The 25,955-nt window shown below is 49.6% G+C and overlaps 5 gene segments (V, D, J or C); all 5 read left to right on the top strand.

Annotated features, from left to right (window-relative positions):
• The first annotated feature begins 4,195 nt into the window (after window positions 1-4,195).
• On the top strand, window positions 4,196-4,824 carry LOC123811013. The segment is given in 2 exon segments: window positions 4,196-4,251; window positions 4,369-4,824. Coding segments are annotated over 2 exon segments (399 nt in total).
• Window positions 4,825-8,565: 3,741 nt separating this feature from the next.
• Window positions 8,566-9,519, top strand: LOC123810890. The segment is given in 3 exon segments: window positions 8,566-8,648; window positions 8,771-9,148; window positions 9,488-9,519. Coding segments are annotated over 3 exon segments (456 nt in total).
• A 4,927-nt stretch (window positions 9,520-14,446) lies between these two features.
• On the top strand, window positions 14,447-15,016 carry LOC123810889. The segment is given in 2 exon segments: window positions 14,447-14,492; window positions 14,610-15,016. Coding segments are annotated over 2 exon segments (453 nt in total).
• A 3,702-nt stretch (window positions 15,017-18,718) lies between these two features.
• On the top strand, window positions 18,719-21,168 carry LOC123810888. The segment is given in 3 exon segments: window positions 18,719-18,818; window positions 18,942-19,285; window positions 21,163-21,168. Coding segments are annotated over 3 exon segments (396 nt in total).
• A 2,727-nt stretch (window positions 21,169-23,895) lies between these two features.
• LOC123810887 lies at window positions 23,896-24,551 on the top strand. The segment is given in 2 exon segments: window positions 23,896-23,941; window positions 24,058-24,551. Coding segments are annotated over 2 exon segments (540 nt in total).
• The last annotated feature ends 1,404 nt before the right edge of the window (window positions 24,552-25,955 follow it).

The following is a 25,955-nucleotide window of genomic DNA, read 5'->3' as shown; positions in this document are numbered from 1 at the left end:
GTACCATGAATTCCTGAGGGTGAGTTAGTTCAGAGCAGGGTGTGTGAGCCTGTGCGTTTGTGGAATGGAGGTGGGTCAGTGCTTGTGGGGGGTCTGCTCTGTGCATGTGGGACACTCAGATGTGTCCTTTGGACTCTGCTCATAGATGACAGTGACACCCTCTTGTTAACTTACAACCCTTGACACCACCTGAAGATTTCCAGATATGCCCTGAGGGGGCCCAATGACCCCAGGGTGAGACTCGCTGGGTTGAAAGGATGAGTTCTCAGCTGTTAGGCAGCCTTTGCCTTTGAGTCCTGTTCATGCAAGTCAGCTGGATGGAGACTAATGTGCCATCTCTCTGTGCTTCTGGGTTCCCATCTGTTAGACAAGAGTCATACAGACTCAGATGAGGTCAGACCCAGTGAGCCTCTGGGTGAGCCTGTGACCCAGCCATGTGGGAAGTCCTGTCAATCAGTGTGAAGGATAGCAGGAAGTGAGGTAGTAGGAGAAGGGTAAGGCTAGGGGTAGATTAGTTGAGCAAAAAGGAGATGGACTTCTGGGCATGGACAACAGTATAATGATTGCTGGGGGGAGGAGGGCATAAGGGGTCTAAATGTTAGTGGAAAAAGTATAATAAAGATTAAATTAAATGAACAAACTCCCAATGTGTCAAGTATAATATTTGGCTAAAGTACATGTGCAGTTAATATTTTGAAATTTTACACATTGCACATAAAAATATTTCACATCTATATCATTTAGTCTATTAGGGAGTGTATTTCAAGGCTGAGACCCAAAGGTGAATGAGTACATGACAGGGTCTCGTGCCCTTGGGGTCAGGTGTGTGTGGGTCCTGGAGCACAGACAGGAGCAGCATTTGGGGGAGGAGCAGGCACTGAGGACAGAAGACAAAACAACCCCCATGAGCAAATACCTGCCCAGGGCAAGGTGGTCGTTTGAGTGTCTGCTCACATTTCACTTAAATAGCAGTCTGTAAGGTTATCAGTTATCACCTGAGACTAACAGACAGCTCAAAGTCCACCATCTGGTCAATGAAACATAATATTCAACTTCTCAACCCAAAGTCCCACAAAGGACTCTAGTGGGGAAGCTCATGGAGGAAGAAATATGGGTTTGAAATATCTGTGTGAACGAGACAGGACTCTGCCCTGTGACGTGGGTGAAGGAAGGCAATAAATGATGGCCCGAGGCCGTGTGTGCTGGTCTGGACTTCCTTCTGCTCCCACGTGTCATCCGTGAACCTCATGACTCCAAACACAGGAGGCCCTGTTCCCTCTTCACTCACTCAGCACAGCATTCAGTTTGATATGGATCCCAGCTTGTGGGGTCCGTGTCATTATGGATGAAATGAGACATTCACACAGATTACTGAATGCAGTGGAGGAAAAGGGACAGCATGGCTTTTCTCTCAAGATCAGGAGCCTCTGCCCTTGCTCCAGAGCTTTTATTGTCTTACTGGGCACATGACAAGGAGGTCCTCATTAACTATGCACAGGCTTGATTTTGGTGGTTACCTTTTACAGAAAACAAAGGAGCCAATGCTGTTAATCACATCACAGAAGAGGGATATTTGCAAATGAAAGGACAAAAGTAGTTGGACAGGTTACACTGGTCCTTAGAAGGTTTAGCATGAATTTTAGGAAGTTGCTTTGCAGTAAATGTCCTCAATTCAGGGTGAAGGAGTTTTAGTAAAAAGCAGGACTCAGAGTGGCCTAAGTACATTGCAGGCCTGATTCCCCACGGGAGAACCTGTCCGTGGGTGTGGGTCCTGTGCATCTGCGAGGGGGAGCTGGGCCCACACCACACAGAACAGTCTCCTACATCAGTTAGCTGAGGATTCCCGAGATTTTTACACACGTACATTTATGTGACAGTAGTTCGACAGTAGTTGCTGTCCTATGCAAGAGTTTGGGGACATAAATTGTATTTATGTGAAAGTACATCCCAATGAAGAGACGTGCTGTGTGGATGTGTGTGTTACAGTCAGCGAGGGAGCAGATTGAACGGCAGAGAGGACTGGACAAGGGGGGTCCTGTGGATGGGGGCTGAGGGGGCGGGATCGATGTGCACAGATCTTAAACACTTCTCTGTAGCTTGTGTGGGTTCCACATTGTCATATTATTTCTCTAACCCTGTCTGCAATGACATGTGCATGCCCTACTACTGAGAGCCACTCAGATTTGCCAGAATGGGACTTGTCACCGTGACTCCAGTTTAATCCTATTTCTGATAGGGGCTTAAGACTTGGGAAAATTTAGCTTAAGGTAAATAGTCATAAATCTAGCAAGTAATGTGTATGTTAAGTTTTTGTTTCAGTAACTACAAATAAGGCCCATCCTGGTGCCTGAGAATAAGCAGTTGACCTCCTGGGACACTGGCTGGAGATTACTTTGCCTGGAGACATCTGTACCAGGAAGAAGCAAGCAACTACCCTTCACATTGGAGGAAACTGTTGAATTTCAAAGGCTTTTGCTGACACCTTGTTTGCCCTCCCCCAGGCCCCTTATAAAAGATCTGGCTGGGAAAGAAAGAGGAAGATGGGTTGTTAGGGTACAAACCTGCCATCTTCTCGGATTGCCGGCCATCTGAATAAAGCGCCTATAAAAGATTCAATCACTGTCATTGCGTATTGGATTTGGTAGTGACAGGTAGCTCGAATGCTGGCGCCTTCCGGTTACATTTCCTTCCAAAAGACAGAGGAGGAGCTGTCTGGGACACCATGAAGGGACAGGACTCGGGGATCTGAAGTAACAGGGAAGTGTGGGAAGCTGGAGGTCTGACCCAGAGGAAGGTGCTGCGTGGTGCAGGGGAGAGAGTGGGGCTCCCCCATGAACCCCCTGAGGGGATCTCAGGAGTTGGGGTTCTGTGAAAACAGCAGTGGGGAGTCCCTGAGGTTATTAAGCAGGAGGTGACCTCCTTGATCTGCATGAGAACCACACCTGAAGTGCCTTGAGGACCCAGTGTCCTAAGTGAGCAAGTGATTCTGGTCAGAGTCACTGAGAAGGAGTCCCCCTGACTCTAGACATGTGCAGACCATGGGACTGTGGGCACAGGTACAGCAGAGGTGGGTCTGGGCACAGAGGGACGTGCTGGTCTCTGCCTCCAACTGCCCAGACACTCAGCACAAGTGCGAACACATCACACCTGACTGTTACCTTGCTACTAGAGTGAGACAATGAGTAATGCAATACAGGCTGAGAAAGTTTTGTTAGTAATATAAACACATTTTACAACAGCCAAGACAAAATCCTAACAGGAATAACCTGACACAGATGTGCAGAACTCCACAGACTAAGATGAGAGTCAGTTCCTACACTGAGTAGGCACACTGCACACTCCACTGGTAGCTGTGGAGATTTCCACAGGCACTAGTTTTTCTGAGAAGTTAAATCAAATCTATGAAAACTTTATATGCATTACATGACTAGAAATGTTAGGTGAATGGTCCATCTCTGCACATGTTTCTGAGTGTATTCCTGGAAATGACAATGAACCTCTCTTACAAGCCCTTCCAACCAGATCAGTGATCCCTTTGTCTGTGACCTTGACCAGGAAGCTCACTGTATATTTACATTTTCATCATCACTGGAGGTGAGACCAAATTTGTTATCTAAGTTATGTTTGCACCTCCCACAGTTGTGGACCTCTGCGAGTGAGATGCATCAGTAACCAGTACAGTGTCTCAGAGTCACAGTATCTGGGAACCAGACCCTGGATGTGTGAATAGAGTCAGTGACCTGCTGAGCTACACAAACCAGCTGGGATCTCAGGATTTTGGTCCGTGAAGAGGTGAGTGCTCTGCCGTCTTCAGGGGGCGCTGCGGGACTGCCTTGGTGTGCCTGCCAAGCTGGTCATTAGGAACCATTCAGTCCTGGGGGGTTGGGCCTGGGGGATGGGCCCTGTGCCCCCTGATGGGGACTCAGCAGCTGTGTCCTCTCAGGCCTGGCAGAGTCTGCAGAGCAGGGACCTTTGTGTGGTCTCAGCAGGTGCTTCCTCCCAGGGTTCTCCCAAGGGGTGACACCAAGCACTATCCTCCTTGGTCTGGGTGTGAGCTGAGCTCCAGCACCAGGGCTCAGGGAGGGACTGGGCAGCCCCTGGATGGACACACATTTGCATGGACAGCCCCTCCCCTGGCAGACTGTGGGGAGAAAAGGAGGCCTGGGCAGCCCAGCCCCACTGTGGGCTCAGGGGCTGTGTGCACCATGGCCTGGACCCCTCTCCTCCTCGTCCTCCTCTCTCACTGCACAGGTAGAGACAGGCCTTGGGGACCAGGGCTCAGTTCCCAAATTTACTCCCTTTCTGTTCTATCTCCTGAGAAGTTTCCACTGGTTCTGCCCCATCACTGACAAGTGTGTATATCTGCAGGTTCCTTCTCCCAGCCAGTGGTGACTCAGCTACCCTCCCTGTTTGCTTCTCCTGGAGCCACAGCCAGACTCACCTGCACCCTCAGCAGTGGCTTCAGTGTTGGTGGCAGCTACATAAACTGGTTCCAGCAGAATCCAGGGAGCCCTCCCCGGTATCTCCTGGAGTATAAATCAGACTTGGAGAAGCACCAGGGCTCCGGGGTCCCCAGCCGCTTCTCTGGATCCAAAGATGCCTCGGCCAATGCAGGGCTCCTGACCATCTCTGGGCTGCAGCCTGAGGACGAGGCCGACTCTTACTGTGCTACAGCTCATGGCAGTGGGAGCAGCTTCCATCACTCACAGTTGCTCAGATGACGAGGAAGTGAGACAGAAACCCCTGAGCCCAGAGGTTATGCTTTGAGCCTCACTGCAGCTTCTGTGGGGGCCTCTGCAACATGGGCTCCTCTGCAGTCAGAAACGTCCGTGGAAGGGGGCGGAGTAGCACACAGTCATGAGTGAGAGCACAGGGCGTTCCGGGTCACTCTCGCTGAAGGGGTGACAAAGCCAAACTGATCATCTCCACAGAATCTGGAGTAATTTTAACAGAATAAATATTTTTAAGTAAAAATCTGAGGATTACCTTACTGCTGTGTCTTGTTTTGCACTCACACAGAACCCTTCTGTCACATCTGGTCACCAACTGTGGGAGGATTTTTCTTCACAACAAGCAGTTCCCTGTGACACCAGCTGGATGTCCCACCACACAACTCAGCTCTCACACGGCGCCTGAAGACGGTGTCAGGTTCACAGCAGAAGAGCAAAGTCCCACGAGACTGCCTGCTCTTCAGGTGACAGTCACAAGCAGGACGTCTCCGGTGTCACACGAATTCTTCACTTTAACTTGAAGGCTCCCAGGGTCCCACCAGTTGTTTCAATTAATTTGTTGACTCGACCTGAAATCTTCTCCATCCTCAAGGAAATGGGGGGCAGGGTTGTAAATTCCTGGCTTCAAATCCTGTCTCTGTCTATTGAGTGACCAGTCCTCACCCACGAGCCCACCCAGAGCCACCTCATTAGAACAAAAGGAAAACCTGTCACCCTGCAAATTTCAAGGTCAGGAGGCTGAAACCAATATATATTTTCTCTTATCTTGAAAAACCATGTCTGCAAGTACCAGTGATGACCCAGACAGTCATGTGAACCCACAAATTAATGTCATAAGTGAGAATCTTGTGTTATGTCTTCAACATGCCCGCGGCCCCAGCCACTTAGACTGACGCTGAACACTGGGCCCTTGGGCACCCTCTATGACTGGTGACCTCATGACTCTCAGTGGTTCTGCTGAGTCCACAGGCACCGACTGTCACCTTGTCCTCTCACACTTCCCTGGGCTCCCCAGCCATCCAGGCTGTGGGCTGGGCTGCGGGGCATCAGGAGCAGGAAGTCACCGGTGTGTGCCTATGTTTCCTCCCCATGAAGCTGCTGATGAGCGCAGACCCCAGGTGAGCTTCTCCTGCACAGGAAGCAGTTGATGTAGCATCCAGCAAATGCAAGAACAAATATTGGAGACTTTCAGGGTATCAAAGATGTTACTTTATTGGCCAAGTTTAACCTGTGCAGGGGCAAATTCTCAAAGTGTCCAGCGACACAGTGCCCACAAGGAGCTGCAAACGAGAGATGCGCTGAGCGCTTACACCTAAGTCCTTATGTAGGGGTGGGCAAGCAAGCGTTATACAGAAGCAGACGTGGCAGTTAGCAATTTGCTTACAAAGACCGCGCAGGAATTTCAAACCAAGCATTCTTTCATAAGGCGGGAAGGCAGGATGTTTGTTCATTAACCTAGTAATCTCCTGGCTCTAGCTAGCTAGGTTCTTATTTTCTGATTAAAACTACAAAGCATTGCTTATCTAGCCTACCCAGGGGGAGAGCATCTGCTAGACATAGGATGTTTGCTTTAACTGTACTTTGTCTCTTTTATCATTTCTTTTTAGCTACAATGTGGTTCTTGTTTACTAAGGTTAAATTTAGTTCTTAATTTCCTTATTCCCAACACTGACACATGGGGGATGACCATGGCAATGTGTCCAAGGGCTCCCAGGTAGAGCCCCCTCATTTGTCACCTAGAAGAGCTGTGAGGGACCTTCTTGGGTTTGAGTCTCATTCTCTGAATTCTGTTGTGTCACCAGAACCACTGTGAACACCTCTGGGATCCAGCCTTAGATGATGCTGATGATCATGGTTACAGAGCTGAACACGACCCAATGGCACAATGATGGCCTGTTCCATGGGGAAATATGACAAATGTGCCTTCCCTGCCCCTGCTTGGTTCATGAGTCCCCTGTCTCTGCCTGTGACCAACACCAGCTCTGGATTATGATTCTGGTGTGACCTGTGCTTTTAAAACAAAAGGACTTCATTTTCTCAATTTTTTCTTTGTGGTGACAATGAAAATATCTCCATTTGAAGATATGGTTCCCCCAGAGCACAAAGAATTGTTTTGTTTCTAGACCAAAAGAGCCCCCCAGTGCTGAGTGGGGCTGGGAAAGGCCCAAGTGCAGCATGTGAGACCCCAGAAGACCAGGTGGGTGTTTGTGCCCCAGTCTTGCTTCATGGGATCAGGAGAAAAGCCTTTCTCAGACACATGAGCAAGAGACTGTGGTGCGGCACGATTTATCTGAGTCCAAATAGAAGGCTGCCCGTGTGTCACATGTCTGTCTGTCCTGGTATGGAAAATGTTCGACTGTGGCTTCAGCAAGGCCAGATCAAAGACCAGTATCCAGAGTTTCTGGTTGTTATTATAGTTTTGTCTTTCAGGGCTACACCATCAACTCTGGGCCCTGCTTGGCTGCTAGACCCACATTGTTGCTATGGAGACAGTGAACAAATGGGGTGATTGCATGTTTCTGGAAGAGGGAGAAGAGAGAAAGAGAAAGAGAAAGCGAGAGATACACAGAGAGAGAGAGAGAGGTCTCTTTGTTCCTTGGGAACCAGGATGCTCCTCCTTCAAGGAGAGGCCAGGGCGTTAATCCCCTGGGAGGGTCAATGCTGCCATCCCCTGGGGAGAGTGAAGCTGTAGCTTCCTGGCTAAGCAAGTAGGCTTATGCTTCCCAGTTGATTTTGCTTAATCATGTCAGACTCCCTTTGCTTGCTTCCTTCCTTTATTCACACCCAGCTAACACGTGCACAGCAACCTACATGATCCCTGGTACCAGCCTGGGCTTCACGCGTACTTCTCTGAGCTTTGAAACCACAGAGAATTTGTTTTTCATCTGATTTGTGCAGCCTTCGAATTCTTCTGTAGTGGGGAATGTCACCCTCCCTCCCACTCAACAGTTCTCATCAGTCTTTTGACTAAGGAACGTGTACAACTAGGAATAAACATGAAAGATGGTGAACATAAGGTGTTACTGGGAAATTACATGTGTAACAACGAGGGACCACCAGGTTCCCATCAGCACAGCCAATACTCACACACTGAAGACAGCAGAGGCTCCCAGGCTGTGGGGCGGCAGGGACTCTCATTGGTGCCGTGGGGATCCACCAGCCATGGGCACCTTTGGAGACACTTGGGCAGTTTGTCACAAAGCTAAACACACTCTTGTGTGATAGAAGACAGAAACCACTCTCCTAAGTCTTTATTTAAATCGGTGACCTGTGCTCAAACAAGCATATGCACATGAAGTTACAGCTCATTCATTCACGTTTGTTAAAACTTACAGAGCAACTGCTAAGACCTTCAAGAAGTGAATGAATTAACGAAACAAACTCTGGTCCATATGCAATGGAACAATATAAATCGCAACATCAGTAAATGACTGTTCAGTCCACAGAAGCGCACGAAGGAGCCTAACATGCACACTGCTAAGTGAACGGAGCTAATGTGAAAAGGCTGGGACTGGAAGGGGCACAGGACCAGGGCCAGGAGCAGGGCAGGACCTTGAGCACCAGCATCAGCCCGAGGGCGCCATGTCTCCTGTATCCACCAGAGGGTGACTAAGCCCCACATTCCTCAGCTGAGAGTCCTGTCCCTGACTGTTGCCTCTTTCAGTGTCATCTTTGGGTTGTAGCCCTCCTACTTCTGTGATCTCTTGGTGTCAGCAGGAGCCCTGGTTTGGTTATAGGAGTGGCTTCAAGGGCCAATAAAAGGGAAGATTTGCATAAAGACCTCCCACTCTAAGCCTCAGGCTGACATATAAGTCTGAAGACTCAGGCCTGGCTGTGGGGCTCAGGAAGCAGAGTCTGGGGGCGTCTCCACCATGGACTGGGCTGCACTTCTCCTCACTGTCCTGGCTCACTGCACAGGTGGGGCCTGAGGGGGATTCTGGGAGGGTACCACCTTGTCTCCTGGTTTGATGACCTCACCTCCCTCCCTGGGAACAGGGTCTGTCCTGTCCTCCCTGATCTCTGTGTGTTCCTCCTTGCAGGGTCTTGGGCCCAGTTTGTGCTGACTCAGCCTGGCTCTGTGTCTGGGTCTCTGGGACAGACGGCCACCATCTCCTGCACCCGTAGCAGCGGCAACGTTGCAAGCAACAATGTGCACTGGTACCAACAGCGCCCAGGCAGGGGCCCCACCACTGTGATCTATGATAATAACAAAAGACCCTCTGGGGTTCCAGATCGGTTCTCTGGCTCCATAGACAGCTCCTCCAACACTGCCTCCCTGACCATCTCGGGGCTGCAGCCAGAGGACGAGGCCGACTACTACTGTCAGTCTTACTATGGTAGTGGTGGTAGCTACAATCACACAGTGCTGCAGACTCAGGGGGAAGTGAGACCAAAACCCCCAGAGCTTCCACTGCTGGGTCTGCAGTCAGCCTGTCTCCACCAAGGATGGTGCTGTCTTCTGTCTCCTGCTGGAAAGTTTGTGTTGAGATTGCAGGTTTCTGAGTCCCTCTATTTTCTTTCCAACTTTCCCCCATGTCAGGGAGGTTGGTTGCCTGTTTTCTGTACCAAGAATTCCTGAGGGTGAGTTAGTTCAGAACAGAGTGTGTGAGCCTGTGTGTTTGTGGAATGGGGGTGGGTCAGTGCTTGTGGGGGGTCTGCTCTGTGCATGTGGGACTTTCAGATGCATCCTTTGAACTCTTCTCATGGATGACAGTGACACCTTCTTGTTAAGTTATGACCCATTACACCTCCTCCAGATTTCCAAATATCCCATGAGGGGGCCCAATGACCCTGTTAGAGAGCAACAAGGAGGGGGGGCGTTCTGGGATAACATACTATTACCTGAAAGAAACCCCCCAGGTTTGTTATGTCTGTCACCAGAGGAAAGACATCTCTCAGTGCCATAGATTCATGAAAAGGAAAAGAAATGTTTATTTAATGCTATACAGACTTAAAGTAGTGACCTAATGTCTTCATCAAAATCCCCCAATCCCTTAAAACACCAACAAACACACACAGTTCTTCCCCCTTTTGCCCAATCTGAGGTACCATATCTCAGGAAAAGAAACAGAAGACTGTGGCTCAGGCAGCTCCCAGTTCTTCCCAGTAATCTGTCTCAGGTGGTAGGCCTCCCTCCCCGCACCATCAGCTGTGTCGCTGGGATCTCTGCTAAAGCCATTGGTGGTTCCCCCTTCCAAAGCTGCGAGGGTCCCCACTCTGTCAAATCCTCGTGGCTCTCTCTGAACAATGCAGGAGTCTCCACTCAGCCAAAACTGCGTCGTTCCCTCTCTATTGTCACTGCCACCTGGCTCCCTCTGCACTGCCACAGCCACCTGGTTCTCCCTCCAATGACTGCCACATCTGGGTTTAAATCCCCGTGCCAATCCTTCTCTGCAGCCCCATTTCTGACTCCTCCCACCATCGGCTACACTTGCCAGCACTCCCATATCCTTTAAGCTTCACTGGGCTGCCATCATGGGTCTGGGCAGGTGTGGCCCTATGTCATGGAGCCAATCTTCTCCAAGCTCCCACGCAGGCCCTGTAACTAGGGGGACCTGCCCTCCAGTTACATCTTGGTGGGGAAGTTACTTCCATTCCCCTGGCTCATAGCATGGCCACAGCTATTTAACATATCTATGTAACCAGGTGAAGGTTATAGATATGTTAAATGACCATGCCAAAGGTTAGCTACAAAGGTATTGGTATGCAAAACAGCTCTCAATGGCCCTGCTCCATTTGTCCCTTCCCCCAACCCACACCTGGGGAGGGGGTGGAGGACATCCTAATATTTCCTGGACACCTTCTGTTCTGGGCCCCATTTCAAATCCCTATTTGGGGTCCCCCTCTTGGCTGCACCCTGTTACAAGCCCAGGGTGAGATCCACAGGGTTAAAAGGACATGTTCTCAGCTGTTAGGTAGCCTTTGCTTTGAGTCCTGTTCATGCCAGTAAACTGGAGGGAGACTTATGTGCCATCTCTCTGTGCTTCTGAGCTCCCATCTGTGAGACAAAAGTGTCACACAGACTCAGGTGAGGGCAGAGCCTCTGACCCAGTCATGTGGAAAGTCCTGCCAATCAGTGTGAAGGACAGAGAAGGACAGCGAGTGCGGGTGTGGGAGTTTAGGGGGTGGAGGGATTGAGCAAAGGGAAAGGACTCAAGGGCATGGACAACAGTGTGGTGGTTGCTGGCGGGAGGAGGGCATAAGGGGACTAAATGTTAATGGGATAAATACAATGAAGGTTAAATAAGAGAAATAAACAAACGAAACACCTAACATATGGAGTATAATATTTGGCTAAACTATGTGTGCAGTTAATATTTTAAAATTTTACACATTGCACATAAAAATATTTCACATCTATGACATTTACTCTATTAGGGAGTTTACTTCAAGCCTGAGACACAAAGGTGAATGAACACATGACAGGGTCTCATGCCCTTGGGGTCAGGTGTGTGTGGGTCCTGGAGCACAGACAGGAGAAGCAGGTGGGTGAGGAGCAGACACTGAGGACAGAAGACAAGATGACCCCCATGAGCATGTGACCTGCCAGGGCAAGGTGGTTGTTTGAGTGTCTGCTCACATTTCCCTTAAATAACAGTCTGTAAGGTCATCAGTAGTCACCTGGGACTAACTCACAGCCTAAAGTCCACCATGTGATCAATGAAATATTATATTCATCTTCTCAACACAGTTCCACAAATGACATTGGAAGGAAAACTCGTGAACGAAGAAACGTTGGTTTGAAATGTCTGTGTGAATGAGTCAGGATTCTGCCCTGTGACGTGGGTGAAGGGAACCGACAAATGATGGTCCGAGGCCGTGTGTGCTGGTCTGGACTCCTTCTGCTCACACGTGTCACCCCTGAACCTCATGACTCCAAACACAGGGAGCCTGTTCCCCCTTCCCTCTCTCACTCAGCACAGCAGTCAGTCACCTGATCATTGCGGTAATTTCTGCACACGTACATTCATGTCACGGTGGTTGGGACCCGTTGCTGTCCTGTGCAGAGTTTTGGGATGTAAATGATATATAGGCTACAACATGTGCTGATGAGGGTCATGGTGTGTGGGTGTGTTCTCAGCGTCAGTGAGGGAGCAGAGTGAGAGGTGCAGGGAGTACAGGATTGGACACGGGGCGTCCTGTGGAGGGTGGATGAGGTCGTATCATCCATGCAGGCAGCGCTTTGAACTGTTTTGTGTAGTTTGTGTGACATTTACATTGTGATATTGATTCTGTAATTCTGTCTGTGATGACATGTGTGTGCCTACTACTGAGAGCCTCTCAGATTGGCCGTAATATAAATGTTACCATGATTCAAGTTTAATCCTATTTCCTTCCTAAGGACAGTAGAGGACAGGTCAACACTATGAAGGGACAGGAGTCAGGGATCAGAAGTAACAGGGAAGTGGGGAAGCTGGACGTCTGAGCGCACGTGGAGGGGCTATGTGGTGGGTGGGCCCCATCGGGAAACCCCCTGAGGGGAGCCCAGGAGCTGGGCTTCTGTGCAGACAGTAGTGAGGTGTCCCTGAGGGTTTTAAGCAGGGGGTGACTTCTCTCAAGTGAATGAGAAAGGCCCCTTGAGGGCCTTGAGGATGCAGGGCCCGAGGTAGGCAAGTGATCCTGGCCAGAGTCATTGACTAGGAGTCCCTGTGAGTCTAGACGTGAGAGGACCATGGGGCCGTGGGCACAGGTGCAGCAGAGGTGGATCTGGGCACAGAGGGATGTGATGGTCTCTTACTCCAACTGCCCAGACACTCAGTACAGGTGCGAACGCATTGCACCTGAGTGGTATCTTGCTACTAAAGTGAGGCAATGCGTAAGACAATACAGGCTGGGAAAGTACTCTTTATAATATAAACACATTTTGTTGCGTGGGTCCCCGGCCAGCAGTGACCACAGAACGCTGTGGATGGCTCGATGAAAAACACGTGAGATAAAACATGCACAGAGACAGACCAGTTTCTGTGGGGAAGTAGGGACAGAATGGCCACCCCCCCTAGTGGGGAGCGCACCGATTTACAGTCCATACCTACTTTTATTGGGCTCATTCTGCATAATAATTCAGGTAAAGTACAGTACTCATTAGGGGGAAGTGAGGAACCATAGAAAACAAAGAACTCTGCCAGTCTATTGAGTTGGGGGTCAAAGAGCTGTAAGACTGAGGAACAAAATAACTTCCTCCTAAGACCCTTCTCATTCAACTGAGAGCATTCTAAACAAAGAAGGTTTCACAGTAATTTACATGTTCTTTCTTAGGCCTGATCACCCTGGGGAATCCGCACTTCTCAGTACGGAGCTGCACCACCCTGTCATTGTTTCAGGATTAGGTGGAGCAAGGGAACTAAGGCAACTGGGAGACAAGGAGGTTTTTTTCCCAGATGCTGAGAACTCAGGCTATGTCAAAGCCGAGGAGCGAGGGTCCATCACCCCCTTTTGCTGCAGCCCCCCAAGTCCTTCTTCTGGGGGGCCTCCCAAAGTGATCGTGCCTGTCGTAGGTCATTCCCCCCTTGGGAAATCTTACCCGTCTTTGGCTAACCGACCAAGCTTTTTGGAGTTCAGTTATGAATAAAGCAGTAGAAGCAGCATTCCTGCCAGGGAGGTAAGCTTTTGTCTCCTTGCTGGCTTACAGTTCCAAGGGCGTTCCCTTAGCCTTAGCCTAGGCGGGGGTTTCATTTCCTGATACCAGTCAGGGCAGTTCCCAACAACATTTTAGGACTCCCAAAGCAAATATTTAACCAGAGACACATGACACAGGTAGGCAGAACACGAAGAAGAAAAAATAAGAGAAAACGAAGAGTGAAAGTTAATTTGTAAAATGAATTAGCATGTGACACTTCCCACTGTTAAATGGGAGCCCTTCAAGAGCCCTTCTCTTTACCAGGCATTGAATCAGATCAGATCTGTGAAAGGTGTACAGGCATCACAGGACTTGAAAGGTTTGCTGAGCCGGCCTCCTCCGCACGTGAATCCGAGTGTGTTCCTGGAAAGTTCTCTGAAACGCCCACACGAGTCCTTTAATCCAGATGAATATTCCCTTGGTCTGTGACATTGGACATGAATCTAACTTTGAATTTACTTTTGCAGCATGTCCACTGAATGTGAGATAAATTAACTTGTCACTCCCATACATGTTTGTACCTCACACAGAAGAGGACCCCTGGGAGTGAGATGCCACAGGAACCAGTACAGTGTGTCAGAGTCACAGTATCTGGGAACCAGACCCTGGAGGTGTGAACCGAATCAGTGACCTGCTGATCTGCAGAAACCAGCTAGGCTCTCAAGTCCTTGGGTCCAATAGGGAGGTGTAGCCACTGCCACCAAAAGGGGGCACTGAGGGACTGCCCTAGGGAAGCCCATCAAGCTGCTCATTAGGGACCACTCACTGACAGGAGCCTGGGCCTGGGGGCTAGGCCCTGTGCACAGGGAAAGGGAATCAGCAGCTGTGTCCCCTGTGGTTTGATGATGTTCCCTGAGAAGGGACCTCTGTGTTGTTCTAAGAGGTGCTTCCCTGTACAGTTCTCCCAAGAGGCAAAGCTAACCTCCATCCTCCTCAGTCTAGGGTGTGAACTGAATTCCAGCACCAGGGCTCAGGGAGGGCTGGGCAGCCCCTGGATGGACACACATTTGCATGGACAGCCCCTTCCCTGGCAGAGTGTGGGGAGAAAAGGAGGCCTGGGCAGCCCAGCCCCACTGTGGGCTCAGGGACTGTGTGCACCATGGCCTGGACTCCTCTCCTCCTCGTGCTCCTCTCTCACTGCACAGGTAGGGTTGGGCCTCGGGGACCAGGGCTCAGTTCCCAAGTATATTCCATTCCTGCTCAATCTCCTGAGAAAATTCCCCTGGTTCTGCCCCATCACTGACAAGTGTCTGTATCTGCAGGTTCCCTCTCCCAGTCTGTGCTGACTCAGCTGCCCTCCCTCTCTGCTTCTCTGGGAGCCCCAGCCAGACTCACCTGCACCCTCAGCAGTGACATCAGTGTTGCCGACTACTACATACGTTGGTTCCAGCAGGAGCCAGGGAGCCCTCCCCGGTATCTCCTGAGATTTAAATCAGACTCAGACAAGCACCAGGACTCCGGGGTCCCCAGCCGCTTCTCTGGATCCAAAGATGCCTCGGCCAATGCAGGGCTCCTGCTCATCTCTGGGCTGCAGCCTGAGGATGAGGCCGACTATTACTGTGCTATATATCAAAAAAGGGGAAGCAGCTACAGTTACTCACAGTGGCTCAGATTACGAGGAAGTGAGACAGAAACCCCTGGGCCCAGAGGTTATGCTCTGAGCCCTTGAAGCTTTAGTGGAGGCTTCTGCAAGGTGGGCTCCTGTGCAGTCAGAAACGTCCATGGAAGGGGAGGGAGCAGCACACAGTCATGAGTGAGAGCACAGGGTGTCCCCAGGTCACTCTCCCTGAAGGGGTGAGAAATCCTGACTGATTGTCCTCACAGAGTCTGGAGTAAATTTTAGCAAAATCAATAATTTTAGGTAAAAATGTCATTTCCTTTCATCTGTATTGTCTTGGTTTCTACTCACACAAAACCTTTCACTTCTGATATTTTTGGTCACAAAATGTGTGAATGATTTTTCTTCACAACCAGCAATTCCCTGTGACACCAGCTGATGTCCCACCACACAACCCAGCTCCCACACGACTGCCTGGAGACGCTGTCAGGTCCGCAGTGAGGGGCTCCGTCCCACGGGACTGCCCGCTCTTCAGGTGACGGTCACACGCAGCATGTCTCCCGGGTCTCATACAGTTTCTTGGGTGTTTACTCCAAGCCTACACTGCTCTCTTCTTTTTCTTCTTTCAGGATTATTTCTTTATTTACTTTCAGACAGAGGGAAGGACAGGGAGAGCAACATCAATGTGTGGTTGCCTCCTGAGTGCCCCCCACTGGGGACCCAGCCTGCAACCTTGCCATGTGCCCTGACTGGGAATCAAAATGGTGACCCTTTGTTGCGTTGGCATGTGCTCAGTCCACTGAGCCACACCAGCCAGGGCTGCAGTGGTCTTTTCTTCTGTTTCACTGAATTTGCTAGAGTCATTTAGTGACTTCACCTGAGCACTTTTCCCACTTTAAGGAAATTTCGTACAGGTGTGAAAATTCTAAGCTTCGAATCGTGCCTGTGTCTATGAGTAAGCAGTCCTCCCCCAGGAGCCCACCCAGAGTAACCTCGTTAGAACAAATGCTGCCTGTCATCCAGGAGATGACAAGGGTTCCAGGAGTTCTGTATCAGGGACCAAAGGCCGAGACCAATGCAAATTCTCTGTTTTCTCACAGCACTGTGTCTCCGACTATAAATGATGACCCAGACAGTCACTGTCACCCAAATCAATGTTATAATTCAGAATCTTGTGTTACTTTTGGAACATGCCCGAGGCCCCAGCCACTTAGCCTGACCCTGGACACTGGGCCCTTGGGCACCCTCTATGACTGGTGACTTCATGCATGTTAGTGGGTTCTCCTGAGCCCACAGGCACTGACTGTCCCCCTGTCCTCTGTCACTTCCCTGGGCTCTACAGCAATCCAGGCTGTGGGCTGGGCTGCGGGGCATCAGGAGCAGGAAGTCCCCAGTGTGTGCCTGTGTTTCCTCCCCCATGAAGCTGCTGATGAGCCCAGACCCCAGGTGAGCTTCTCCTGCACAGGAAGCAGCAGGCACATGGGGGGTGATCCTGGCAACCATCCCAAAGCCTCCAAGATGGAGTGGCCCTTTTTGTGACCTAGAAGAGTAATGAGGGGCCACCCGGGGTTTGAACCTCATTCTCTGAATTGAATGTTGTGAAAGAACCTTGTTGACCCCTCTGGGGTCCAGCCCCAGAGACACTGATGATCATGGTCATGGAGATGAGCACAACCCAATGCCACAAGGATGGCGTGTTCCTTGGGGACATATAACAAATCTGCCCTCCATGCCCTGTTTGGTTCATGAGTCCCCTGTCCCTGCCAGTGACCAACACCAGCTCAGGAGTTTGCTTCTCTTGTCATTTGTGCTGCTGAACAAAAACATTTCATTCTCATAATTCTTTCTTTGTGGAGTCAAGGAAAATATCTCTGTTTGAGGATATGGTTCTTCCAATCCAAAGAGAACTGCTTTGCTGCCAGAGCAAAAAAGCCCCACAGTTCTGAGAGGGGGCAGGAAAGGCCTACGAGCAGCAGGTGTGACCGCAGACCCCAGCGGGCCTTTGTGCTGCTGGCAGAAATCATGTTCTCTAACAGGATCATGAGAAGAGACTCATGCATGGGAGACTGTGGTGTGGCAAGATTTGTGCGGGTGGAAACAGAAGACACTCCCTCTGCCACATCTGTGTCTGTCCCGCCATGGAAGACATTCATCTGTATCTTCAGCAAGGCCAGAACAAAGGCCAGTGTCCAGAGTTTCTGTTTCATATTGAAGCTTAGTCCTTTGGATCCCGCCAGGTCTGCTGTGGGCTCTTGTTGGCTGCTATACACACACTGTCCATATGGAGAGAACACGTGGAGACGTGGGGTGACTGTGTGTTCCTGGTGGGGAGAGAGAGAGATAGAGAAACTCTTTGTTCCCTGGCATTGTGTTACCTCAGGTTTAGAAAGGCCTAATACTTGTTCAAATAACCAGTCAACTTCCCAAGCTTCCATAGCTTTGCACTGGGCCAAAATTCTAGCCAATCATGGCTCCGAATGCATAGGCCTCATAGAAGCACCTCCTCCCGTGCCATTTGAATTTCTAGTGCACGTGTGCTTACCCTCCCCTGTCTCTAGGACAACCTGGCACTGGGGGCTGGGCTGCTCCCTGCAAGTGTTGGGAAAGGTGTTCATTCCCTCGGAGGGACAATGCTGCCATCCTTGGGCGAGAGTGAGGCTGTAGCTTCCTGACTAAGCCAGCAGGTGATGCTCCCTGGTTGATGATGCTTAATCATGTCTGACTCCCTTTGCTTCCTTCCTTCCTTTATTGACACCCAGCTCACACGTGCACAGCCACCCGTGTGTTTTCTGGTACCACCTGGGCTTCACTCTTACTTCTCTGAGCTTTGAAACCACAGAGAATTTGTTTTCACCTGATTTAAGACCTTTAGGAAGCCCTTGAATTTCAATGTACTGGGAAATGCTACTTCACTCCCCCACCCTCCCCAATGAGCAGTTCCGAACAGTCTTATGACTAAGGAACGTGTACAACTGGGAGATCAACGTGAAAAGATGGTGAACATAAGGTGTTACTGGGAAATTACATGTGTAATAACAAGGGACCACTAGGTTCCCATCAACATGGGCAACACTCACACTCTGATGACAGCAGAGGATCCCAGGCCATGGGGCGGCAGGACTCTCACTGGGGCTGCGGGGACACCCCAGCCATGGGCACCTTTGGAGAGGCTTTGGCAGTTTCTCACAAAGTTAAACACATGCTTGTGTGATACAGCACAGAAATCACTCTCCTAGGTTTTTATTTAAATCAGTCACTGTGGTCAAATGTGCAGTTTATGTGCACATAAAGTTACACCTTATTTGTTCATGTCTGTTAAAACTTAGAAAGCCACTGCTGTCTGCTTCAATAGGTGAATAAATCAATAAACTGTGTATTTGTACAATTGAACAATATGATTTGCAATATCAATAAATGACTGTTCAGGCCACAGAAGGACATGAAGGAAGCTAACATGCACACTTCTAAGTGAATGGAGCCAAGCTGCAAAGACTGGGACTGAGAGGGGCACAGGATCAGGGCCAGGAGCAGGGAAGGACCCTGAGCACCAGCACCAGCACCAGCCTGAGGGCGCCATGTCTCCTGTATCCACCAGAGGGCGTCCGTGCCCCAACATTCCTCAGCTGAGGGTCCTGCCTCTGACTCTTGCAGGTTTCCTGTGTCATCCTTGAGTTGAAGCCCTCCCACTCCTGTGATCTGGTTGTTTCAGCAGGAGCCTGGGATTATTTAAAAGAGGGGCTTGTACACCTAATACAAGGGAAGATTTGCATGAAGACCTCCCACTCTAAGCCTCAGGCTGACATAAAGGTCTGAAGACTCAGGCCTGGCTGTGGGGCTCAGGAAGCAGAGTCTGGGGGCGTCTCCACCATGGACTGGGCTGCACTTCTCCTCACTGTCCTGGCTCACTGCACAGGTGGGGCCTGAGGGGGATTCTGGGAGGGCACCACCTTGTCCCCTGGCTTGATGTCATCTCCTCCCTCCCTGGGAACAGGGTCTGTCCTGTCCTCACTGATTTCTGTGTTCTTCCTCCTTGCAGGGTCTTGGGCCCAGTTTGTGCTGACTCAGCCCGGCTCTGTGTCTGGGTCTCTGGGACAGAAGGCCACCATCTCCTGCACCCGCAGCAGCGGCAACATTGGGAGCAGCTATGTGCAGTGGTACCAACAGCGCCCAGGCAGGGGCCCCACCACTGTGATCTATGATAATAACAAAAGACCCTCTGGGGTTCCAGATCGGTTCTCTGGCTCCATAGACAGCTCCTCCAACACTGCCTCCCTGACCATCTCAGGGCTGCAGCCTGAGGACGAGGCCGACTACTACTGTCAGGCTTACTATGGTAGTGGTGGTACCTATACTCACACAGTGCTGCAGACTCAGGGGGAAGTGAGACCAAAACCCCCAGAGCTTCCCCTTCTGGGTCTGCACTCAGCCTGTCCCCACCAAGCAGGGTGGTCTCTTCCATCTCCTGCTGGAAAATGTTTGTAGAGATTGCAGGTTTCTGAGTCTCTCTGTTTTCTTTCCAATTTTCTCCATGTCAGGGAGGTTGGTTGCCTGTTTTCTGTACAATGAATTCCTGAGGGTGAGTTAGTTCAGAACAGGGTGTGTGAGCCTGTGTGTTTGTGGAATGGGAGTGGGTCAGTGCTTGTGGAGGGTCTGCTCTGTGCATGTGGGACATTCAGATGTATCCCTTGGACTCTTCTCATAGATGACAGTGACACCCTCTTGTTAAGTATTGACCCACGACACCACCTCCAGATTTCCAAATAATCACTGAAGGGGTCCCATAACCCCAGGGTGAGACCCATGGGGTTAAACAGGCGTGTTTTCAGCTGTTAGGCAGCCTTTGCATTTGAGTCCTGTTCATGCCAGTCAGGTGGACAGAGACTAATGTGCCATCTCTCTGTGCTTCTGGGTTCCCGTCTGTTAGACACAGGAGTTACACAGACTCACGTAAGGTCAGAGCCTGGGACACAATCATGTGGAACATCCTCTCAGTCAGGGTGAAGGACAGGAGGAGGACAGCTAGTGGAGGGAGAGTGAGGCCAGTGAGTGAGGTGATTTAGCCAAAGGAAAGGACTCATGGGCATGGACAATGATGTGGTGATTCCTGAGGTGAGGTGAGTATAAGGGGAAAAAATGTTAATGGAAACTAATATAATAAAAATTAAGTGAAACAAACAAAAAAACCAGACAGAAATCCAGGAGTGAAGTACAATTTTTTGCCAAAATACGTATGCAGTTAATATATTTAAATTTCACACATTGCAGATAACACATTTCTTATGTTTTCATTTGCTTCCTTAGGGAGTGCATTTCAAGCCTGAGACACAATGATGAGTGAGCACATGACAGGGTCTCTGCCCTTGGGGTCAGGTGTGTGTGGGTTCTGGAGCACAGACAGGAGCAGCAGGTGGGTGAGGAGGAGACACTGAGGACAGAAGACAACATGACCCCCATGAGCATGTGACCTGCCCAGGGCACAGTGGTTGTTTGAGTGTCTGCTCACATTTCACTTAAATAACAGTCTGTAAGGTCATCAGTTGTCACCTGAGACTAACACACAGCTCAAAGTCCACTATGTGATCAATGAAACATAACATTCCACTTTTCAAGCCAAAGTCCCACAAAGTACTCTAGTGCAGAAACTCATAAAGGAAGAACTGTGGGTTTGAAATGTCTGTGTGAATGAGACAGGGTTCTGCCCTGCGATGTGAATGAAGGGAGCCGATAAATGATGGTCCAAGGCCATGTGTGCTGGTCTGGACTTCCTCCTGCTCACACGTGTCACCCCTGAACCTCATGACTCCAAACACAGGAGGCCCCATTCCCCCTTCATGAGTTTCCCCACTACAGTCCTTTGTGGGACTTTGGGTTGAGAAAAGGAATATTATGTTTCATGGATCACATGGTAGACTTTGAGTTGTGTGTTAGTCCCAGGTGACAACTGATGACCTTACAGACTGTTATTTAAGTGGAATGTGAGAAGACACTCAAACAATCATCGTGCCCTGGGCAGATATTAGCTCATGGGGGTGGTCTTTTCTTCTGTCCTCAGCTGACCATTCCCAAGGTTACAACACACTTCAATTTATGTGACAGTCATTGAAATCAATTGCTGGTTTGTGAGAGTTCGGGACATTTGTCAGGAGCCGACCAATAGCTCACCTTTGACACAGTCGGGTCAGATGAGATGCATCTGCACAGCAGAGGCGACTATGGTCGGATTTCCTGTCTATCTCCTGTATGCCTGTCCCTGCTAGCAATAGGTGGTGGGGTTTTGGGATACCTGTGTGTTATAATAAAAATCTGCACGATGCCTCTGATTCTGAACGAAATGACTTGCTGACCACAGAATAGAGACCCCCAGCCACCCTAATGTTGCCTGTTTCCCTCACCTGGGAAGTTAAGGACAAAATTAAACTATGAACAGACCAACTGCCAGAACGCTGAAGGAAGCTGTTGCTGGGAATGTTTCTTAGGGAGTCACCACCTGAAAGCTTAAGATTTATTAGAGCCACTATCCCTCCCATACCCTCGATAGGAGTGTATAGAAACAAGGAGTTTTAGTTGAGAATAATAATCTTAATACATGGAAACAAACATAAAACATGGCCCCTCCTCAAAATGTATAATTAAAAAAATATAGGCCAAAAATTAGTTATTTGACTGAAATAAATTTAATTTTAATGGATAATAGTTGATATTTTATACCTATAAATCACCCCTTGCACCCTTTTAGTTTAGACCAATTCCTAGAATTTTAATGGATACTTAGTTACTAATTGGCACCTGCAAGTTTGTGCCTGAATAGCTTCATTGGCTAACTGATTAATGACCCTCTTGGTGAAAATAACCTTTGTTTAATATGGTTGATCTGTGCAACTTCCTGTACTTTTCAGTTATTTCTTTGTTTAACATGATTAATCTGTAAAATCTTCTGTGTTTTGAGAAGTTATTTCTGTGGTAACCATTTCTGTTTTAATAATCACATTATGCATTGAATGTTGTATAATCTCCCCTATGAAAATAAAGATTGATTTTTCTCGGTGAGTCAGTCGGGCCCAAAAAGCCTGGCTGTCCTCCGGCACCCCACCGGGTGTCTTGCTTCAGTCTCTTCACCTTAGCTGTGCATCCTTCAGGGACCCTGAGACCCTGCCGAGGCTGGACCACAGCAGACATTGAATGCATGTTTATTCTACAACACATACTGATGTAGGGACACGGTGTGTGGGGTGTTGTCATATTAGTGGGGGAGCAAAGTGAGAGGTATAGAAGGTGGAAGATTAAATAATAGGAACTCTATGGATGGTGGCTGAGGTGGTAAAATCAATGAGGGTGACTCTTTGATCTTTCTCTTTATTTGTGTCACATTTAATTCCTTATTTCAGTCAATGGTGACGTGTGCACACCCTGGGACTCAGAGAGACTCCAAGTTGCCAACATCTGTGTTGTCACCATGATTCCAAGTTCAATCTTGTTTCTTTGCAAAGAACAGAGGAGATATCATCTCAGACACCAGGGAGGGAGAGGAGTCAGGGTTTTAAAGCAATAGGAACAGCAGGGAGGTTGTGGTCCAAGAGCATGTGGAGGGGCTGTGTGGTGGTGGGTGCAGAGGGCGGGGCAAACATGAAGCCCCTGAAGGGAGCTCAGGATATGGGGTTCTGTGCAAACAGCAGTGGGGAGTCCCTGAGGGTTTGGGGAAGAGGGTGACATATCTGAGCTGAATGAGAAAGTCCCCGTGAGTGCCTTGGGGACACAGCACCCAAGGTGACCAAGTGATCCTGGTCTTTGTCATTGACTAGGATTTCCGTGAGTCTAGACACGTGGGACCATGGGGCCGTGGGCACAGGCACAGCAGAGGTGGGTCCGGGCATAGAGGGAGGTGATGGTTTCTGCCTCCATCTGCCCAGACACTCAGCACGTCTGCTAAGGCATCACACCCGAATGGTATCCTGCTAGTAATGTAGCACAATGAGAAGGAAAATACAGGGAGGGAAAATGCTGTTTATAATATAAAGAAACTTGAGGACTCCCAAGAAAAATCTTGACAAGGAACAATGTCATAGATGCCCAAAATATCATTATCTTAGATAAAATGACAGTTCCTGAAATGTATTAACCTGCTATAGTTTATACTGGTAATTAATTGTATAGCCTTCAAAAACCATTATTTTTACCCATCACTTAATTAAATCAAATCTCTGAAAAGTGTGCATGTATCATGTGACTGGAAATTTTTCTCAATAGTCCTCTGCACATGCCCAGGAGTGAATTTCTGGAGATTTCCCTGAGCAGATCCTATGAGCCCTTCAAAACATATGGACAGTCCGTCATCTATGGCATTGGACATGAAGTTCACTGTGCATTTACTTTGCAACATCTTCACTGCAAATCCAAATTAATTTGTCATTTATATACAAGTTTGCAACTTCCACAGTTGTGGATTCCTGGGAGTGAGATGCACCAGGAACCAGTACAGTGTATCAGAGTCACAGTATCTTGGAATCAGACCCTGGATATGTGAATAGAGCCAGTGACCTGCTGAGCTGTAGAAAGCAGCTGGGCTCTCAGGACTTTGGGCCATGGGAGGTGTGTGCACTGTCACCAGCAGGAGATGCTGTTGGACTACCTGTGTTCCCTACACAGGCACTCATTAAAGGCCCATTCTCTCCTAGAAGCCTGCGCCTAGGGCAATGCTTGTGCTCACTCTTGTGGACACAGCAGCTGTGTCCTCTGAGGCCAAGCAAGAACACACTGACTTCTGTATTGTCTGAGCAGGTGTTTCCTCCAGGGCTCCCCCAAGGGTTGAAGCCTACCTCCATCCTCCTCAGATCTGGTCTAAACTGAGTTCTAGCGCCAAGGCTGAGGGAGGAGCTGGGCAGGCCTTGGATGGACACACATTTGCATGGACAGCTCCTCCTCTGGCAGAGGGTGGGTAGAAAAGGAGGCCTGGGCAGCCCAGCCCCACTGTGGGCTCAGGGGCTGTGTGCACCATGGCCTGGACTCCTCTCCTCCTCTTGCTCCTCTCTCACTGCACAGGTAGGGACTGGTCATTTAACAATAGAAGATTTCCCTAAGCTGATTTTGTCTCTTCCTGCTCAAAACAATTTTATAATGGTTCTTGTCACATCCCTTATGAATGTCTATGTCTATAGGTTCCCTCTCCCAGCCTGTGCTGACTCAGCCTCCCTTCCTCTCTGCATCTCCTGGAGCCACAGCCAGACTCACCTGCACCCTCAGCAGTGACATCAGTGTTGTGGACTACTACATACGTTGGTTCCAGCAGGAGCCAGGGAGCCCTCCCCGGTATCTCCTGGCATATAAATCAGACTCAGAGAAGCACCAGGGCTCCGGGGTCCCCAGTCGCTTCTCTGGATCCAAGGACGCTTCGGCCAATGCAGGGCTCCTGACCATCTCTGGGCTGCAGCCTGAGGACGAGGCCGACTATTACTGTGCTGTATATCACAGCAGTGGGAGCAGCTATAGTGACACACAGTGGCTCAGATGCCGAGGAAGTGAGACAGAAACCCCTGGGCCCAGAGGTTATGCTCTCAATCTCACTGAAGCTTCTGTGGGGGCCTCTGCAAGGTGGGCTCCTCTGCAGTCAGAAATGTCCATGGAAGGTGGGCGGAGCAGCACACAGTCATGAGTGAGAGCACAGGGCGTCTCCGGTCACTCTCCCTGATGGAGTAACAAAGCCTGACTGACTGTCCCCACAGAGTCTGGAGTAAATTTTAACAAAATAACTATTTTTAGGTAAAAATCTCATTTCCTTTCATCTGTAGTATCTTGGTTTCTACTCACATAATACCCCTCACTTCTGATATTTCTTGTCACGAAATGTGTGAGTGATTTTTCTTCACAAAGAAGCAATCCCCTGTGACAGCAGCTGGATGTCCCACCACACAACTCAGCTCCCACACGACTTCCTGGAGACGGTGTCAGGTCCGCAGTGAAGGGCTCCGGACACGGGACTGCCCACTCTTCAGGTGACAGTCACACGCAGGAGGTCCTCAGGTCTAATAAAACTTCTTGGTTATAACTCAAAGACTCCTAGGTCTCTCTCTTGGTTCCAATTAGTTTGCTGACTCCACCTGAGCTCTTCTCCCTCCTCAAGGAAATGGGGGGCTGGTCTCAAAATTACAGTCTTGGAATCGTGCCTCTGTGAGTGAGCAGTCCTCACCCAGGAGCCCACCCAGGGTCACAGCATTAGAACAAAAGGGACATCTGTCACCCAGGAAAGTAGAAGAGTTCCAGGAGACTGTGTGAGGAGCCAGGCACTGAGACCAATATATATTTTCTCTTATCTCACAATACTATGTCTGTAAATACAAAGATGACCCAGACAGTCACTGTCACCCACAAATTAATGCCATACATCTGAATCCTGTGGTCCTTCCTCCACATTTCCACAGCCCCAGGCCCTTCAGCCTGACCCTGGACACTGGGCCCTTGGGCACCCTCCATGACTGGTGACCTCATGACTGGCAGTGGTTCTGCTGAGCCCACAGGCACTGACTGTCCCCCTGTCCTCTCACACTTCCCTGGGCTCTCCAGCCATGCAGGCTGTGGGCTGGGTTGTTGGACATCAGGAGCAGGAAGTCCCCAGTGTGTACGTATGTTACCTCCCCAGTGAAGCTGCTGATGAGCCCAGACCCCAGGTGAGCTTCTCTTGCACAGGAAGCAGCAGATGCATTGGTATAATATTCCCAAGGGCTCCCAGGTAGAGTCCCCACATTTTTGACCCGGAGAGGAGTGAGGTACCTGATTCTCCAGAAACAATGTTGTCACCAGAATCCCTTTGACACCTTTGGGCTCCAGCCCCTGAGAGGCTGACCATCGTTGTCATGGAGCTGAACACAATGCCAATGCCACGCAGATCTCCTGCTCCATAGAGAACGTGACCAATCTGCCTCCGATGCCCCTGCCTGCTCCATCACTTCCCTGTCACTGCTTGTGACCAATACCAGGGCAGGATTTTGCTTCTGCTGTCACTTGGGCTGTGAAAACAAGAGGATTCATTCTTCCAGCTGTACCTATCATTTTCGTGGCA

Source organism: Phyllostomus hastatus, unplaced genomic scaffold (genome assembly GCF_019186645.2).
Source record: "Phyllostomus hastatus isolate PE091 unplaced genomic scaffold, TTU_PhHast_1.1 phas_scaffold_760, whole genome shotgun sequence".
NCBI lineage: Eukaryota > Metazoa > Chordata > Mammalia > Chiroptera > Phyllostomidae > Phyllostomus > Phyllostomus hastatus.
Note: the sequence above shows the minus strand (reverse complement) of the source record. Positions and strands in the feature narration are given on the sequence as shown.